The following is a 17,748-nucleotide window of genomic DNA, read 5'->3' as shown; positions in this document are numbered from 1 at the left end:
CTGTTACATTAAAATGTATATAGAATGTACTATTAAAATTTTACTGATTAGATTGATTTGTCACTAATTACAGAACAGTATGGGGAGAAGAAAAAATAAAATTTATTACTTCTGATTTTCAGTTTTTCTACTCTTAGATTATTTTACCTTTATCTTTTAGCTTCGCTAACATAAGACTTTGTAATCCTTGTTGATCTTCTATTGAAATCAATTTAATCTAGATCCTAATATTTCAAAGCAGGGACATTTAACTTTATTTGATATAATTTAGCAAAACAGATGAACAGACAGACATCTCTATAGTAGAACAACTATGCTTTGAAAATGTATTTTTTTGGAAAATTTATATTTTTTTGTAATTTCAGATGTAGCAAAGAATGTTAAACTATATCCTGTTCTGCCTATTTATAGGGCTGTCAGACTCGGAAACTACAAAAATAAGGTATCAAGCTTTTATGTTATTAGCGGCTTCGCCCCAATAGGTTTTATCAAACTAATTTTTCGTGTTTTAGATTTTAAAGAAAATTTTCATTTTTTTTTTTTTTTGGGGGGGGGGGTATTTTTCATTTTTTGGGGGGGTTAGGGGTGTCCCACCCCCCAAGAAAATAGTTATAAACCTTCCCGGGACCCATGAGAAGCTACCCTGTATAGGAGAACCCGATCGGTTTAGTGGTTAGCGAGATCCTTCGCTACAAACAGACAGACAGACAAACAAACAGACAGACAGACAGACAGACAAACAAACAGACAGACAAACAAACATCGTTCTACTTTGTATTATAGATAAATTACTTTTCTGTAATGCATATATAAAATCAGGGCTCTCTGCAGCCATAGCCACCATCATCCGAGAAGCTTAGAGAAGTTTAACAAAACAGCCGCTTGGCTTTCCATCCAATAAGCCACTGTAGCGACCCTTGCATAAAATAATTGTATCCGCGGATGTAAAAATGAAAAATTTTAAGACAGACCAGGTTAATTATATACCAAAAGCTCATTGGTATAGAGAATCTTCACACAAAAAATCAAGCCGTCTACCTTAAATAGCAGTCGAGGAATGCACATATAACCCTGACGGTTTAAGACAGACAAACGCACAAATAGGCGAATGGACGGACAGACGGGTATTACGAATTATAGAGCATCTTCCCTACTAATTATATTTTCATGAAATAAACTATTTTCAGGCGAAGCATAGATGATTTTGATTTTGAAACACTGAACACTTCTTTACCAGAAGGTACCTTTACCATTATATATAATTTTGGTTAAACAGAGTACAAATTCCTTTTAGAAAGTATAACCTAATACTGTTTTAGCATTTCTGTTTTTAACAATTAATGCGGCCATCTAGATAGATATTCTAAAATATCCCCCAATGTCTATAAAAAGTCTTTATATCATACAATCTAGAAAGTTTACGATTTGCATGGCCTTCGAAAGTTTAGAAAGAAAACAATGTAATCATTGTCTTATATTAAAATAGACTTTATAAATTTATAATGACTGGTCAAATTTTTTTTATAGATAGGGCTAGAAAGATAGATAAATAGATAAAAGGCAAAATGCAATATATTACAGTGATTGATGAATAGATAAACAAACATATTTAGATGGATAGTTAGATGCAGTAGACTAATGAAAACAATGATAAAAAATAGACATGCTTCTCTTTTACAGCGAAGCTTTCCATTAGCCCCGGGTAAGTGTATATGTGTCTGTCTGTCTAAACCGCAGAATATTGCTAACCGCTGAACTGATATGGTTCTCCTTTTCTTTTCAAAACTAAAAATGAATGTGGGGAAAGGTCGTCCTCCCCATCCCCTACACTTCAAAGGCCTCTAAGGGCCTACCCGCCAATAAATATACATAAGAAATATGTTCAATAACTGTAAATTGTAAAAACCTTAATAGAAATATTATACCTAAAGCTACTCATACATACATATATCATATACAGTGTGTTTTTTTTATGAGAACTTTTTTGAAAGCAATTTCACCCCACTTATAGTTATCAGAATTTAATGATTAATGGCTTATTTTCTTCGTTTTTTAAGGGAAATTATGAAACAACCAAAAAAAATTACAGTTTTTGTTGAAAAAGTACAGTAAAGTTGAAAATTAAAAACTTAGGTGACAACATCTAAAAATGGTTTTAACGCATTTTTCTTATGCTCAAATCTTCTACCCTTTGCAAGAAAAAAATTGGATTTTCAGTAGTCGACTTTGGGGGGCCAGTACTTTCTCCCTGATTGAGATATGGCCTTTAAACTTTGACCTATTCTAGTACATGTCCCCAATAGTATCTGTATAAATTTATAGCTCTATATCTCAACTTTGAAGCGTTTTGCAGCCATTCTTGCAAAAGGTAGAATATTTGAACATAAGAAAAATGCGCTAAAACCATTTTTAGATGTTGACACCTAAGTTTTTAATTTTCAACTTTACTGTACTTTTTCAACAAAAACTGTAATTTTTTTTGGTTGTTTTTTATAATTTCCCTTAAAAAACGAAGAAAATAAGCCATTAATCATTAAATTCTGATAACTATAAGTGGGGTAAAATTGCTTTCAAAAAAGTTCTCATAAAAAAAACACACTGTATAATATATATTGCAATTTTAATCATCAGCTATTAAATTTCAGCCTATTCATTATTGCTTTCTCTTCTAAACGCTGTTAAACCAAGTCGGCATAGACAAATAATATTTTAGACATTTTGTATCAAAGGGCTTTGCCGCTTACTTTATATAACGACCATGGCTTCTGGCCAGGTTTTACGCCATTTTTTTCAAATACTATAGGTTTTATATACTTTTATTTACTTGCAGTCGTTGCATAATTTTTAAATGCCAATTGTGTTATTTTTTAATGGAAAATAAATCTCCGTTTAACTAAACCACCAAGAGCCAATACTAAGTTTTCCAGGAAAATTAAGAGTGATTGGTTGATCCATTTTCGAGATCATACTGATACATATTCCTACATATAGCCACTAAACTATATCGGATAAAAATAAAACATTCCCAAATCCATAATTAATTATTTATTTTACATTAAGAAATAGTTTTTTTGCTCATATTCTGTCATGTACGCTTAATTTTCAACACCCTTTGGTAAATTGTATAATAGTTTCATTTTTATGGGCCAGGAGAAAGCAATTTTAATTTTGGTTACGAAACTTTTTGCCCTAGGGCCTTCTTGTACTTTCGTGATAGGACTAAGTTTAGAAAGATTCTTTGCCTTTTGCATGTTCCAAGTTTTAGATATTGCAATGTTATTTTTCTTCATGCGATAGACGGTTAAATCTGGTTATAATTTTTACTTTGAACTGTCCTATTATTTTTAATTTAGACTTAGATGCATAAAATCTGTTTTAGGGGAGTCTGAAATACCATTTGAAGACACTGGGGCTAGGTAAGATCTTTATTACACACAGCTGATCTAAAGGATAACTGGGTCCTACGGAAGATCACACAACAAGTTAATGAAAACTAGTAAAATACAATGCCTAGGGAACCCAGAACTGGTTTTGGTTAAACTGTATGAGTAGCTACCTTACTATGATTTTTTTCAAATTATTTTTTTTCAACTCTGAATTGAATTATTTTGTTATTTTTCTCAGTTCATGAGTCACTTAAGGAGGATCATATGTATTTTGACTCCTCTTGAGGGGAACCCCCCACCCCCCTGCCCGCCATCCTAAAAATTATTCTTTGCATTCTCTCTCTGGTTGCTTCCAAGTGTTGGAGGGCTTCAAAATGATGAAAGTTTGTTATAAATGGTGCTGTTCCTTGTTGTATGACTGTACTTCAAGAGAACTACAAACCAGAGTTAAATAGAGGTTTTAATGATCTTGATGATAAAAGGTCAACCATAAGGAAGGAGGAGGCATAGTGCATTAAAACTAACCAGTATTAAAAGACTCTTGATCATTGCAGTTGTTCCTGATTGCAAGGAAACTTATGCTAATATGTCAATTTTGTTTGAAATTACAAAGCTCAATAGAATCAGCTTTCTATTTATTGCTGATAATAAGCTTCTGGTAATATGACTGGGTTGTCAGACATTGTCAGCATCATTTCCTTGACCTTATTGTCATGTTCCTCTCAGAAAGATTACCTCTACAGTTGATGATTCTGCTGAAATTCTACCTGAAGATCTATGGGAGGAAAGAACATTTGGAAACTTAAAGTTAAGCCATGATATATATACTAAATTTTTTTATTCCAACAGGAAGCTTGCCAAAAACTGCTAGAGCACAGTTGAAACTTCAATTATGAAAGAAGAAGCTGATATCAAAGTTCTTGACAATTGTCCTGTTGAAGAGTTGCATGCTATAATGGGGTTTGTAAATCACACCTTTTGGGATAGGTATGTTAAAGTTGTTGGGGATAGAGAGCAAGCTGTAAAGTTTCCACAAAAATTTAATGCTATAGCTGAGGACTATCTTAGTGTGCAGTTTGAAGGGAAAGCAAGCAGAGATATGCCTAAACAAGCTCATGCTTTGGCACTGAGCTTGTTGATCAAGACAAGGTTGAAGATCTACTCACGGAGGTAGTAATATCATACTTGGGTCTTGAAATCAGTATCACACGAAATATCTTTTCTTATCTATGGGCCACAAGCCCCTTCAAATGTGAGTGAATTTACCAAATAATAAATAAAAATACAAATAGACTCCTACTACTTTGAAAATTAGTGTTAAATAGAGGAAATTTTAGATAGTAATTGTTGGACAGGGGAGGAGTTACCCCTGGGGAAAGGGAGAGTAACCCCTCAAGAGTAGTCAGAATAATTGTTGGACAGGGGAGGAGTTACCCCTGGGGAAAGGGAGAGTAACCCCTCAAGAGTAGTCAGAATACATATGATCCTTCCCAAGTGACTCATGAACTGAAAAAAAATAACAAAATAATACAATTTAGAGTAAAAAAAATCTGAAATCTCCTAAATTCGATAAAAAAAGTAATTTGAAAAAAATCATAGTATGGTAGCTACTCATTCAGTTTAACCAAAGCCAGATCTGGGTTCCCTAGGCATTGTATTTTACTAGTTTTTATCAACTTGTTGTGTGATCTTCCGCAGGACCCCTTTAGCCTTCAGATCAGGTGTGTACAAGGAAGACAACATCTATTAGTAGCAAAGCACAAAAAAAATTGTGAATGTACTAGTTATCTATAATAAATAATAGCTTGATGTCTGTCTGTCCGTCTGAAGCTTAAGATCTCGGTAACCACTGAACCGATTGGATTCTACTCTTCAGGGTATATATCTATTGGTCCTGTGGTGGTTTTAAGCTATTTTCTTGGAAGTGGGACACCCTCAACCCCCAAAAAACAAAAAATCCTCCAACCCCCCCCCCTTTTTTTGCCAGGCATCAGCCTGTAGCAGAGCGAAATTTTTTTAACAAATCTGTACAAGGCATCAGCCTGTAGCAAAGCCTTTTTTTTTAACACATCTGTACTAGGCATCAGCCTGTAGCAGAGCCTATTTTTTTAAAACAAATTCTATATAGGAGGGTTGACTTCCCCTTACCTCATAGGGCGAAGCCCCTAGAGGCTAGGGACGAAGGCACTAGTGGATGGATAAAGTGATTTATAGAGTAAATATTCAGTGCTACAAAAAAACATACAAAGTAATAATTCCCAAAACCGTTTTCAATGAAATATGCATTGTTCTTTTGTAGCATAGTAGTAGGTTACGGACTGACGGTTGAACATACAGACAAAGTGAATTATAGAGTAGCTTTGCTACTAAATAGCAAAGTAAAGTGCAATAAGTGCAGTCCTGCACACACATCAAAAACTTACATGATTTACCTGCCAGTTTAATCTTTAAATTTATGAAATATGTCTTGTTGTTGGTGAAACATGACTACTGCATATAAATCAGAATTGCAATGCGTTGGCGTTCTGTTTAGATGCAATTTCATTGTTAACAAAATGGAATTAAATAAAAGTAGTCATGGCTGACTTAAATTTTACTTATTGTTGATATCAAGATTCTGATACGACTACTACTGGAAGTTTGGATAAGTTTATCATCGAAATATCAAATGATTACATTAACACAAAAAGCTAAACACCTAATCACCATAATAGCAACAGTAATAATATAGCGAAATTAGATTAGCCAACGAACATTATCACCAACATTAGGGTTGCATTTTTAGCAATTTTATATTAAGAATGGATCGAACTGATTTTTTGATATTTTAGATAATATGATATTTTTGTTTCAAATATTGGCCGATCAATTGTCAATTATGATATTTTGACGCAATTGATAGGACACTATTGATGTTACTTGTTTCTTTAGTGACACAACTTTAAATTTTTGAATTCATAATTTGCCACTAAAATAAACCAATAACATGTCTCCTAGTCAAAAGACATCCAATAATACGCTGATATTTTAACAATGAGGCACCGAATTGGGGTAATTTTGGCTGAAAATTTCTAAACTTTGGGAGTTTAAAGTTGTTGTATCTTTTTTTATAATGGGCTATAATAGGTTGCTTTCTGCCGAAAGGAATAATTTTGATGCATTTTAAGCTCATTTTTATGAATTGTGAAATAACTCTATGATTCTTAATGTCTGTCCGACCGTTATTCAATCAATCCGTATGTATAAAGTAGTAAGATTTTGTCTGAAGATAAAGATCTCAGAAAATACTGTCACGAGTTGTTTGCATTTTCCAGGGGAAGATTGGTGTGGTTTTAGGCTATAATCTTGATCTCCCCGGCTCTCCCCTAGAGGCTACGGAGAAGCAAATATTTAAAATCTAATTACTGTTTAGCTTTTTTTTGTATAGAGATTTTAAAATCAAATTTCAATTCCTTGCTAAATATGGATATGGTCGTATTTTCATTAGACAAAATATGCAGTAATAACAAGCCAAACTATCTTGTCCATAATACAAGGAGAAAGGTACTTAGTTTACGCTTTCAAGACTCACTAACCACTGAACCAATTGAATTGGGAAAGCTGTGTATAAGTACTTAGTAGCATTAGGATATTTTATTTCTTCATTAAAGCTATTGGATGGTTTTAAGTTATATTCCTGCCCCCTCCCTCTCCATTTACATAAAAGGAGGTTAGGCTAAGTATGAGATATGTCCCGATTTGAAAAAATACCTCTTAATCTAAAAATTATGGATCTTTAAAATCTATATGTTTTGGAGAGAGAGGCAAACACCCCCACCCTAAATCTTGTTAATTTCTATTGTCATTTAAGACTGGTCCTCCCACCATCGACTACAGAAGAAACTATCAATTCTATTTCTACATTACCCCAAGGTAAAATTTAATCATTAATCTATCTATCAAACATTATCTACTTAACTCTTCTATATCTATATAAACTTAAACATATTTATTTGTGAATTAAAATTTAAACAAAGTCAAAAATACGAAGATATAGGATATAAATTACTATAACAATAAACAACCTAAATTCTAATAAGTTCTGACCGGTTAACCATGAATAGATTGCTATGGAACCTAGTAATAGTGTCTAACTTTTTATATTTGTGACGTAACAAAAATCCATCTCTTTTTTAGGGGGTTTCTTTCCCACCTCCCCTCTCATCCTTCGATTTTTGTTCCGTCACAAAGATAAAAAGTTAGACACTATTACTAGGTTCTTGCTATGGATCTGTCTACTTTGCCCAAAATAGAATAAACAAAGGTATCCTGGATTTAGTTGATATCCCTCTATTTTGCTATCTTTTATCCTGTGTATTAAGCTGTTTAGATACTTAAAAGTACATCTAGTTTCTTTAACATATATCCAATTACGCATGTGTAGACATTTTATCTATCTAACCAATTTACTAAAAACTTTGCCCCAAGATAAATAAGATATACTAACAATTTGTTAGAGAACACAGGGAGGGTAGAGACAATTCTGTAGATTTTAACAGACGAACCCCAATCTGTCCTACTTTGAGAAAGACGATTCCAGTGACGTCATATACGTTTCGGGAAAGAAAAAGGGAAGGGGGGAAGAAAATCTCTTCAAAAGAGATGGGAGAAAGGGGAAGATATTTTCTTCCCCCTTCCCTAAACGTATATGACGTCACTGGAATCGTCTTTCTCAAACTAGGACAGATTGGGGTTCGTCATTTTAACGTGCCAGCTTGCTGGCGAACAGTTGTTGGGTTCGAGTCCAGACCACAACTTTTCATACTAAAGACCATCAAAATGGTACCTACCGCTTCTAATTCAGGCGTTTGTCATTAATATATAAGTAGGGAGAATCTCATAGCACTTAAAAACTCAATATGTAAAGTTAGGACTTCAAAACAAATGTCTTGCAATCAAAGATTTGATTGTTGGATCTCATGGCCCATAATAGGTCTTAAGGAATATTTGTTGTATATTGATCTATCCCTGAATCCATGTCATGTAGAAAGCCACAAAACAGACAGAAAAAATTGGCACTTAATTAGACATACATGTAAACAAGTACTGGAGATAATTAGGGAAATGGATAGAAAATCTAGTAATTTATTCCATGAAAAACATATCGTAGCTTTGTCTTTTTAAACCAAGTTAATGGCATTCAAAAGATGAATTTTTAAAAGCGCAGCTTTACTATAATTAGGGTCGGTCCCTACGTCCGTACGTCCAGACCGTTTCAGAGCTTCGCTTTTATGGATGTTGTCATCCTTGTTAATGTTATAAATAAGCCCTATTTTCAAGACATTATTAATTAATAAATCTGTTCCTCAAAGTGCCTTGCTGCCACATTATTCATCCCCCATATTTTTTTTAATAATATTAGAGGTATGAGTATTTTTTTGGTTAGGTTAAATAGGGTACACTGTAGAACCGAGTGGTTAGAACATTGCAGGCATAGGCCTCGCATGGTTAGTAAAACTATCTATAATACAAAGTAGCTTGATGTCTTTCCGTCTGTCCGTCTGTCTGTCTGTCTGTCCCTTAAGATCTCGGTAACCACTGAACCGATCGGATTCTACTCTTCAGGAAATATACCTACTGGTCCTGTGGTAGTTTTAGGCTATTTTCTTAGGGGGGGGGACACCCCCAACCCCCCCAAAAATAAAAAAAAACCACCCCCCAAAATTTTGTTTTTTTACATTTTTTGTAAAATCTCAGTAACTGCTGATCAAATTGGGGTCTACCCTTCTGGGAATATACCTACTGGTCCTCTGGTGGTTTTAAGCTATTTTCTTGGGGGGTGGGACACCCCAACCCCACCAAAAATAAAAAACATCCCTACTTCCAAAATTTTTAATTTGTAAACAAAAACCAGTAATTGGGGTGGGGGAACCCCACTGCAACATGGGACGAAGCCCCCATGAATCCCCCCCCCCCAAAAAAAAATAAATGTTTTTAATTTTAATTTTTGTGTATGCGAACAACCTAGGTTAAATTTTTACGAATTGAAATTTTTTTGTACAAATAAAAATTTTTGTGCATAAAGCGCACAACCTGGGTTTAATTTTACCACAGAGTAATTAAACAAAGAATAATTTTTTTGAATATTTCTATTAAGGAGGGTTGACTTCCCATAACTTTATAGGGCGAAGCCCCTAGAGGCTAGGAGCGACGCCGCTAGTATATCAAGAATCAATGGAGTTTTTTATGGTACAGTAATATTGTATGCTTTATTTTTATGGCTTTAAGTAAATCATTTTATTTATATTTAGGTTCCATTGATGGATTAACATGTACTGAACATAGCCCGTGTATTTCTGGTGACTGTATTGAAACAGAAGATGGCATCAGCTGTATGAATTGCTCTCCAGGTAAAAAAATAAATATATTTGTTGGTGTGTTATTTATATTAAGGTTCATAATTTTTTGACAGGGAAGGAAGGTTAGAGGGGAGTGTAGATTAAGATGTGTCTATAATATATATGATATATGAGAAATATGAGATAAATGAACGTTAAATTTATGTAAATGATGGAAAAATAAATTACAACTTCTAAAAACTAATATTATTGGTTGAAAAGTTTGGTCAATGTTACTTTGTTCAAAATTCAAATAGAGCATCCAAAGATGTTTTAGCCAACAAATTTAAACGTGGTGATAAAACATTGGGTACCAGTGTAATAATGTCCCTACGTTGCAAAGATAGCTACAACTTGTGGAATTGATTGTCTTGTTTTATTTTAGGATTCACTGGACAATTTTGTGAAGAAGATATTGATGAATGTTTGGACAGGAAATTAAATCATTTGTTTTCATTACTGTAATAATTTTAATTTTCTAAGTTGATATTTTCCCGAAAGGTGCCCTGCACCGAAATTCCCTACCCCTTATTTGAAACAAAATTTGAAAAAGGGTAGCCTTGCAGTGTTAGGGCCCAAAGCATGAGTTAGACATAGGAGAACCCCATCCCCTTCCTTATTTTTAAATTATTTCTGTGTATCTGTCTATGAAGCGCTGGAAAGTGTCATGTGTGACGTCATAAAAAAAGTAATAAGGACGAATGAGAGGAGAAGTGGGAAATGAAACCACTCTAAAAAAGAGATGGATTTAGACGTATTTTAATGACGTCACATATAACACATTCCAGCGCTTCTCTATCTATACAAAAAGATCTTGCAAATTGCCGAAATTACTAGGTTATAATTTTTAGGAAATCTCCATATAGGTCCCGGAAAGATTTTTGTATATTTTTAAAGAATCAGAAAATCTTTGAACTAATGTAATAAAAATCAACAAAATCTAAAATTGAATAATGAATAATTAAAAAGTATATGTGAAAATGGAGAATGCATAAACACTGTCGGATCATACCATTGTAGTTGTCTCATTGGTTATCAGGTAAAAAATCATTATACATAGATACTAGTAGAATTAATCAAATAATGTCTAAGACCCAAGTCTTTGAATGTATCCGAGAAAATTAGAAATGATTTCCCTGTCACAACATCCACGTATTCTATATCCATTGTGACATTCAGACACATAAATTTAATTTTCATTCAAAATATGAAAAGTCACTGTCGAATTTTTTTAACATTTTAATCATATCAAGAAAACAGGGATGTGTAAATAAAAGATAAATTTTGGTCTTAATTTCAAAGCTAACATGGACCAGCTAACATGGACACCGTTATTAATCAACAGATTAACATAATTAGTAAGTCTAAATTATTTAATATTTAAAGTACTATGATTGGAAAATATTTTTTTTATTTAGGGAGATTTTTGTGAACACGATATTGATAATTGCGATCCTGATCCTTGCTTAAATTCAGGTATAGATAGATAGATAGATAGATAGATAGATAGATAGATAGATAGATAGATAGATATATAGATAGATAGATAGATAGATAGATAGATAGATAGATAGATAGATAGATAGATAGATAGATAGATAGATAGATAGATAGATAGATAGATAGATAGATAGATAGATAGATAGATAGATAGATAGATAGATAGATAGATAGATAGATAGATAGATAGATAGATATATAGATAGATAGATAGACAGATATATAGATAGATAAACAAATAGATAAATAGAAAGATAGATAGATGAATAAAAATGATAGATTGATAAACAAATATATAAAAGGCAGATTTATCGTAATTTAACTGTTCTTCTGCCAGAAAGGAAGGAAAAATTGAGTTCTAACTTTAGTTTAGTAATTTGGTAAGAATGTATTTTTTTCAAAATTTATTTCTTGAAGCTTTTATATAGTGCTTACAAAAAGTTACGTCATACTGGCCTACAATTGGTCAATTTACATGTATACTGGACTGCCATTGGTAATTTTGTCTGTGTATTGGCCTTTCTTTTGTTATTTGTATTGTATGTCGTCATTTTTTTAATGGCACTATAAGGAGCTTCTTATTTTTAGGCAACTGTGTCGACCTTCTGGAAGATTTTAAATGTCAGTGTCCGCAGGTTATTTACAGTTTTTCAATCTTATCTTAGCTACATTATAACTCAATCTGCTAATATGCCTGCTCATCTGTTTGTCTGTCTGAAGATTAAGCTCTCGGTAACTCCTAAACCGATTGTTTTCTACTCTTCAGAGGGTATAGATACTAGTTGTGTTGGTACTTAAGGGGAAGGACAACTTATTAGAATATTTGTGTTATTGTAATCAATAACAACATGAGTATAATATGGGGGGCAACTTGAATCCTCACCCTAGAGGCTAGGGGCGAAGCCACTAGTTTATATTACAAAGGAGAATTAATGTCAAACTGTCTGGCCGTCTGGTGCAATATATCTCTGCAAACAGATTTGATTTTGCTATCAGAAAATCTTCTAACTGGTCCTATCATGGTTTAAGGCTATTTCCTGGTGATGTTTTAAATCTACTAATTGAATACGTTTTTAGAAATAATGTCCTTATTTTATAATTTTCTACAGTTTTTAGAAATAATGTCCTCATTTTAAAATTTTCTACAGTTATGTTTTACAATGTTAAAAGATTAAAAACCCTTTTCTTCACACTTTGATCCGTATTCAAAAGTGTTTGATTTTAATTTTTACAATCCAGACGAAAGGTCAAATATGCTATTGAAATTTTGAATTTTGTGTTTCATATTTAAATTCTTTATAACACTATTACTTCTAAAATAAAAAATGACAGGGATATAGCCATGGAATATTAATTATCTGCCCCTAGGGGTAAAATTTACATAAGGATGGTAATTTTTCGAACTATATTCTTTTTTGGGGGGTTGGGGGTGGGATGGGAAATTAAAATCAGACATTTTGTGATGAGACGTAAGTCCTGCGGAAACATAAGGCCAAACAAGTGCGAATTATAGAATAACCTCACTCAACTTATATATGAAGAACGTGATAATATCTTGGTGCTAAGCGGAAAATTTTGGGGGAAGGGATTCAGAGGGTTTTGATGATTAAATTTATTTATATCTCTGATAAAAGCCAAAACTCTAGTAATTAAAATGTTTGACCCTTTACACGTTGACAAATATTTCTTCTTTTCAGGGATATGAGGGAAACACATGTGAGAAAGAAATAGACGAATGTAGAAATAATCCTTGCTTAAACAGGAATATTATTCATTTAGTTAGATAGATAGATAATCAGATAGAGTAAGATGAATGCATAAATAATCACATTAACAATAACAACTAATCAAGGATAACAACATACACAAGTAACCAAGCATAAAGAATCGTGGATGGACAAACGAACAAATTTAGTTGTAGAGCAGATGAACAGTTATCATGATAAAAAATAAATTAAGTATTGTAATCTTTTGGAGCATGACCGACGGACCAACTTACCAAAAAAATATTTACTTGATGCTCATTGGTACATGGAATCTTCACCAAAAATTTAATCTGTTTATCTTAAATAGCAGCCAATAAAGCTAGATTTCATCCAATAGCATTACCGACAGACTGGTGGACAGACATAGACACCAATACTTCGCTTCGCTCCTAAAAAAACAAAAGAATAATACTCCACAGTGGAACATGTTTTGATGATATTGGAGGCTACAAATGTAGTTGTAAAATTGGCTTTGCAGGTAAGCTACAACTTGGTGTTAGATACTGGCTATTTAAATCTGTGTACTTATGTCCAATAATGTTATATTTTATACGAAATAGCACATTAATTGCTTTAAAAATTAAAATAGAAATAAAAAAATAGGACCAAGGAAAGAAAAAGAAGCAGTGGTCGTATTTTCACAATAGCTCTTGATAGGTTATTTTAGGTTAGGTAAATGTTAATGATTGAGCGCAGGGTTAAAGATCCCTCCCCACGAAGGTGCTAGATATAGTAGAAAGGTAACTGTGAAAATACGACGAAACACTTTACTTCGTGTTCTTTCCATAATCCACAAAATCAAATAAAAATTATGAATTACGAATAAAGATGAGTGTATTTAATCTCCTAGTTATTGCAGTTACGCTGTTTATTAAAATAGTGCAGTACTTATTTATCTATATTATTAACTTTTTTTCAGGATTGAATTGTGAGACGAATATAGACGACTGTATAACAAGACCCTGTAGGAATAATGGAACCTGTATTGATGGAATTAATACCTTCCACTGTCAGTGCGAGCCAGGTACATTCAAGCCATTGGCGATAAATTTTGTACCTCATCAGTTACCTCATACGGGCGGGGATGCTGTCAATGACACTAACACGTCAGGTCCAACAACCCAGGATAACTAAGGGGAGCCAAATGTCTCCTTTTCTGTCCAAACACCCGAGGTATTAGGTTAAATAACACCCATCAGACAACCAACTCTTTGATTGCACTACCTTTGTCTGAGAAGTCCTAATTGTGCATGCAAATAAGTTGCGCCTGTTCGGGGCCAAGGCATTCTCCATACTCTAACTATCAATATCGCACACTTGACATAGTAGCAGTAGGAACCATTTTTAACGTCTTTAGATATTTTGCCAATAATTTTATAAAAAAAAAGTATATTATTTATACCTTTTCCATCAATATTTAATAGAAAAATATTGCATTTTCATCATTTTTGAGGTCCAAAGATTAATGCCTGTCTGTATACATGAAATATTTTGTATCTTAGCCATTTTTCATAGAAATTAAGATTTGTTTTCGACTATCTGTCTATATTAAATATTGCGAATCTTAGACAATTTACATCAATCAAATGGATCAACTTGTTATTTCTGTTATTACAGCTCTACCGCTAGAACTAATCATTATTGCTACGCTATTAATGGAACTACTATGGCTGATATTTTAGGATTTACTGGAGAATTTTGTGATGATGATATAAACGAATGTGAAGGAGATCCTTGTGCCAATGGAGCAACTTGTCAGGTACATCCTGGGAGGGAAGAGATACTGGAATTTATTGAATTTTAATGGATTGGTTCCAAACTAGTAGTATCCACACTTTTCAACCAAGGATTTTAATCTACAGATTGGGTAATTTAATTTTCCATCATTGAGAAATTTTTTTGTCAAGTCCTAAGGATCTTATTTATCAACCTGTTATATATCTTTTTACCTGGATATTTTACCAGGACAGACAGAACAACTATGGATATTCTTACTATTACAGGACAGACAGAACAACTATAGATATTCTTACTATTACAGGACAGACAGAACAACTATGGATATTCTTATTATTACAGGACAGACAGAACAACTATGGATATTCTTACTATTACAGGACAGACAGAACAACTATGGATATTCTTACTATTACAGGACAGACAGAACAACTATAGATATTCTTACTATTACAGGACAGACAGAACAACTATGGATATTCTTACTATTACCAGGACAGACAGAACAACTATGGATATTCTTACTATTACAGGACAGACATAACAACTATAGATATTCTTACTATTACAGGACAGACAGAACAACTATGGATATTCTTATTATTACAGGACAGACAGAACAACTATGAGTGTGCGTGTCTACCTGGATTTGCTGGAAAGAACTGTGAGATAGATATAGATGATTGTGAAGGTAGCCCTTGCCTTAATGGAGCTACATGCAAAGATCAGGTACACAATGGATGAGAATTTACATGGATATTATGTCAGGGGGAAAATTTTGTCTGTTTGGTTTGCTATTTTTCCTGTCATTTATTGGTCAGTTCGTTTATTTATTAAATATGTAATAATTAGCCATAAAACAAAATTTTTAAAAATTAATATAATCACAATAAAAACTGATAATTTAATTAGTCAAGACCATCTGTCTACTTATATACAGTAAGACCCACAAAAATAGTAATTTATGGTTTGCAGCCCATATTTCTTGGTGAATTATTCAAAGACGCATATGTCCATGTTCTCTATACATTTCCGCACCAGAATATATAAAAATGGTTTTTAACACATTGTTATCTTGTCAAGTATCTTCTACCTATTTATGTATCAATCAAGTAGCACCTGTATGTATCTAGGTTGGCAAATATGTATGTTCCTGTGCTCCAGGATTTACTGGACCCGTCTGTTCTATTGATATTGATGAATGCTCAGGTAAAAAAAAATTTAATTGTTCTGCATACTTAATTCACAAATTCTCAGCAATATTTAATCGGTCATTTGGTCCATTAACAACCATAGAAGCAAGGATGTAAAAGGAGGTAGGGAATAAATAGGTGTTAAACACCCCCCCTCCCCACTCAAAGAAGTTTTAACGTATTTGCATAGTAGCCTAGATTTCTGTTAACTTGTAACCAGTTTAAGATGTCAGTAAGTCAATCTTTATTCAACATAGTTAGAATTTATATTGATCTATTTGTTTGATGGGTTTTGTGAATATAAAATACTATTTTAACTTTACGGTTGTTGCAATCATTCGTATAGGTTAAGGGATTGCTTAAAATTACTTTACTTTTATTTTTTCTTTTCATTTACCACTCTTCCTTGTTTGTAATCGAATCAAAGTTTACAAAGTTTGAATAACCTTTAAGAGGTCAATTTAATTGTAATTTGATTGCTGCCATATAGCGTCTAAGAAAACCAAATTGGACCAACGGTTAGCTATTTCTTAAATTACAGACAGGCTGATATCCTGTTACTTTTATATAAGGATTATTATTTTTCAGGAACTCCATGTCTGAACGGAGGAGTATGCCAAGATCAAGCATACTCGTACAGGTAAATACTATATCCAGTATCGCTTTGAAACCGATTAATATCCGGTGGATTATAACCAGTTCTCGACCATACTGAAAAATTAGGAAAAACATCTTATTGTATCCAGTTTTCTACGAATATAAAAATGTACAATCATAAGATTAAAATTAGTTTATCCCATAATGCTGAATTATGCCTGTTGACAGACCAATACATTCTCGTACCTCTTACTATTAGTGTCACACACGGGCCAAACTAGAAGAAAGTACCTTTAAAGGCTTCTAGCAGAACAAGCTACCTAAAATATTCTAGAAATAAGATATTAATCCAATTCGTGTAATTCAATAAAAAATCAGATGTTGCCATTTTTCAAATTGACCTAAATTTGCTCAGGTGTTCTTGTCCTCCAGGTTTCCAGGGAACCAACTGTGAAATTAACATCAACGAATGCGAAGGTATTTGATATTAGTGCAGGATCAGGGTCTGTCCGTACGTCCAGCTAACCTCATGACACTTAAAGGGAATGGGAGGAGGGGGTAAGGTGACCCTTCACTTTCTATTTAAGTTCTAGAAAGATTTTTGAAGGTTGTTTTTTCTCATAGGTGGATGTAGGCTTCACCCTAAAACATCCCTGTACCTAAAAGAATGTTCACCGAACAGAAGAACCATGTCTTTCCTGTGGTTAATAAGATCTTAATCTACAGATATATAGTCATTCTGTTTCTTTTATTATACAATGATATGGAAGCTAGTAAAAGTGGCTGACTCAGATTATGACGTCAAAAAAATTAACCAATGAGAGGCAACTATAAATTTTACCATTGGTCAATTACAGTGTATACTGGCCTCTCATTGGTTAATTTATTTTGACACCAATATCTGAGTCAGCCACTTTTACTAGCTTTAAGGATATGCTGCCAAGTTTTTATAATGTATTTATCTGCTTACAATTTTTTTCTCTTGTTACAAAAAATTACATTTGAGGTTTGATTTCAATTAGACGTTTCTAATCAGTTTACTTCAGAGCTTTCCTTTTAGAACGTACAGACGACTAAACATTAATTGTAAAAAAGTATCGCTTTTAAAAATACAAAGTTATTATCACTTAAATTGTTACTTTTCTAATTGAAGTACATGATTAACTTATCACGCAGGGGTGTAAGTATAGGT

The 17,748-nt window shown here is 33.1% G+C and overlaps 1 protein-coding gene across 1 annotated transcript in view; it reads left to right on the top strand.

Moving 5' to 3' along the window:
* The first annotated feature begins 363 nt into the window (after window positions 1-363).
* Window positions 364-17,748, top strand: part of LOC145319342 (uncharacterized) — an 86,048-nt gene continuing 68,663 nt past the window's right edge. The window contains exons 1-17 of the mRNA XM_080161421.1: window positions 364-442; window positions 1,188-1,240; window positions 3,380-3,416; window positions 7,237-7,298; window positions 9,677-9,775; window positions 10,149-10,197; window positions 10,733-10,802; window positions 11,182-11,239; window positions 11,852-11,898; window positions 12,961-13,025; window positions 13,449-13,507; window positions 13,949-14,053; window positions 14,712-14,788; window positions 15,376-15,495; window positions 15,900-15,975; window positions 16,548-16,599; window positions 16,972-17,033. Of these exons, the coding sequence (XP_080017547.1) occupies window positions 378-442; window positions 1,188-1,240; window positions 3,380-3,416; window positions 7,237-7,298; window positions 9,677-9,775; window positions 10,149-10,197; window positions 10,733-10,802; window positions 11,182-11,239; window positions 11,852-11,898; window positions 12,961-13,025; window positions 13,449-13,507; window positions 13,949-14,053; window positions 14,712-14,788; window positions 15,376-15,495; window positions 15,900-15,975; window positions 16,548-16,599; window positions 16,972-17,033 (1,156 nt within the window). The 5' untranslated portion in view covers window positions 364-377. The remainder of the gene's footprint in view (window positions 443-1,187; window positions 1,241-3,379; window positions 3,417-7,236; window positions 7,299-9,676; window positions 9,776-10,148; window positions 10,198-10,732; window positions 10,803-11,181; window positions 11,240-11,851; window positions 11,899-12,960; window positions 13,026-13,448; window positions 13,508-13,948; window positions 14,054-14,711; window positions 14,789-15,375; window positions 15,496-15,899; window positions 15,976-16,547; window positions 16,600-16,971; window positions 17,034-17,748) is intronic.

This window comes from Acartia tonsa, chromosome 5 (genome assembly GCF_053477335.1).
Source record: "Acartia tonsa isolate MP-2025a chromosome 5, ASM5347733v1, whole genome shotgun sequence".
Lineage (NCBI taxonomy): Eukaryota > Metazoa > Arthropoda > Copepoda > Calanoida > Acartiidae > Acartia > Acartia tonsa.
The sequence above is the reverse complement of the archived record's forward strand: the minus strand, read 5'-3'. Positions and strand labels throughout refer to the sequence as shown.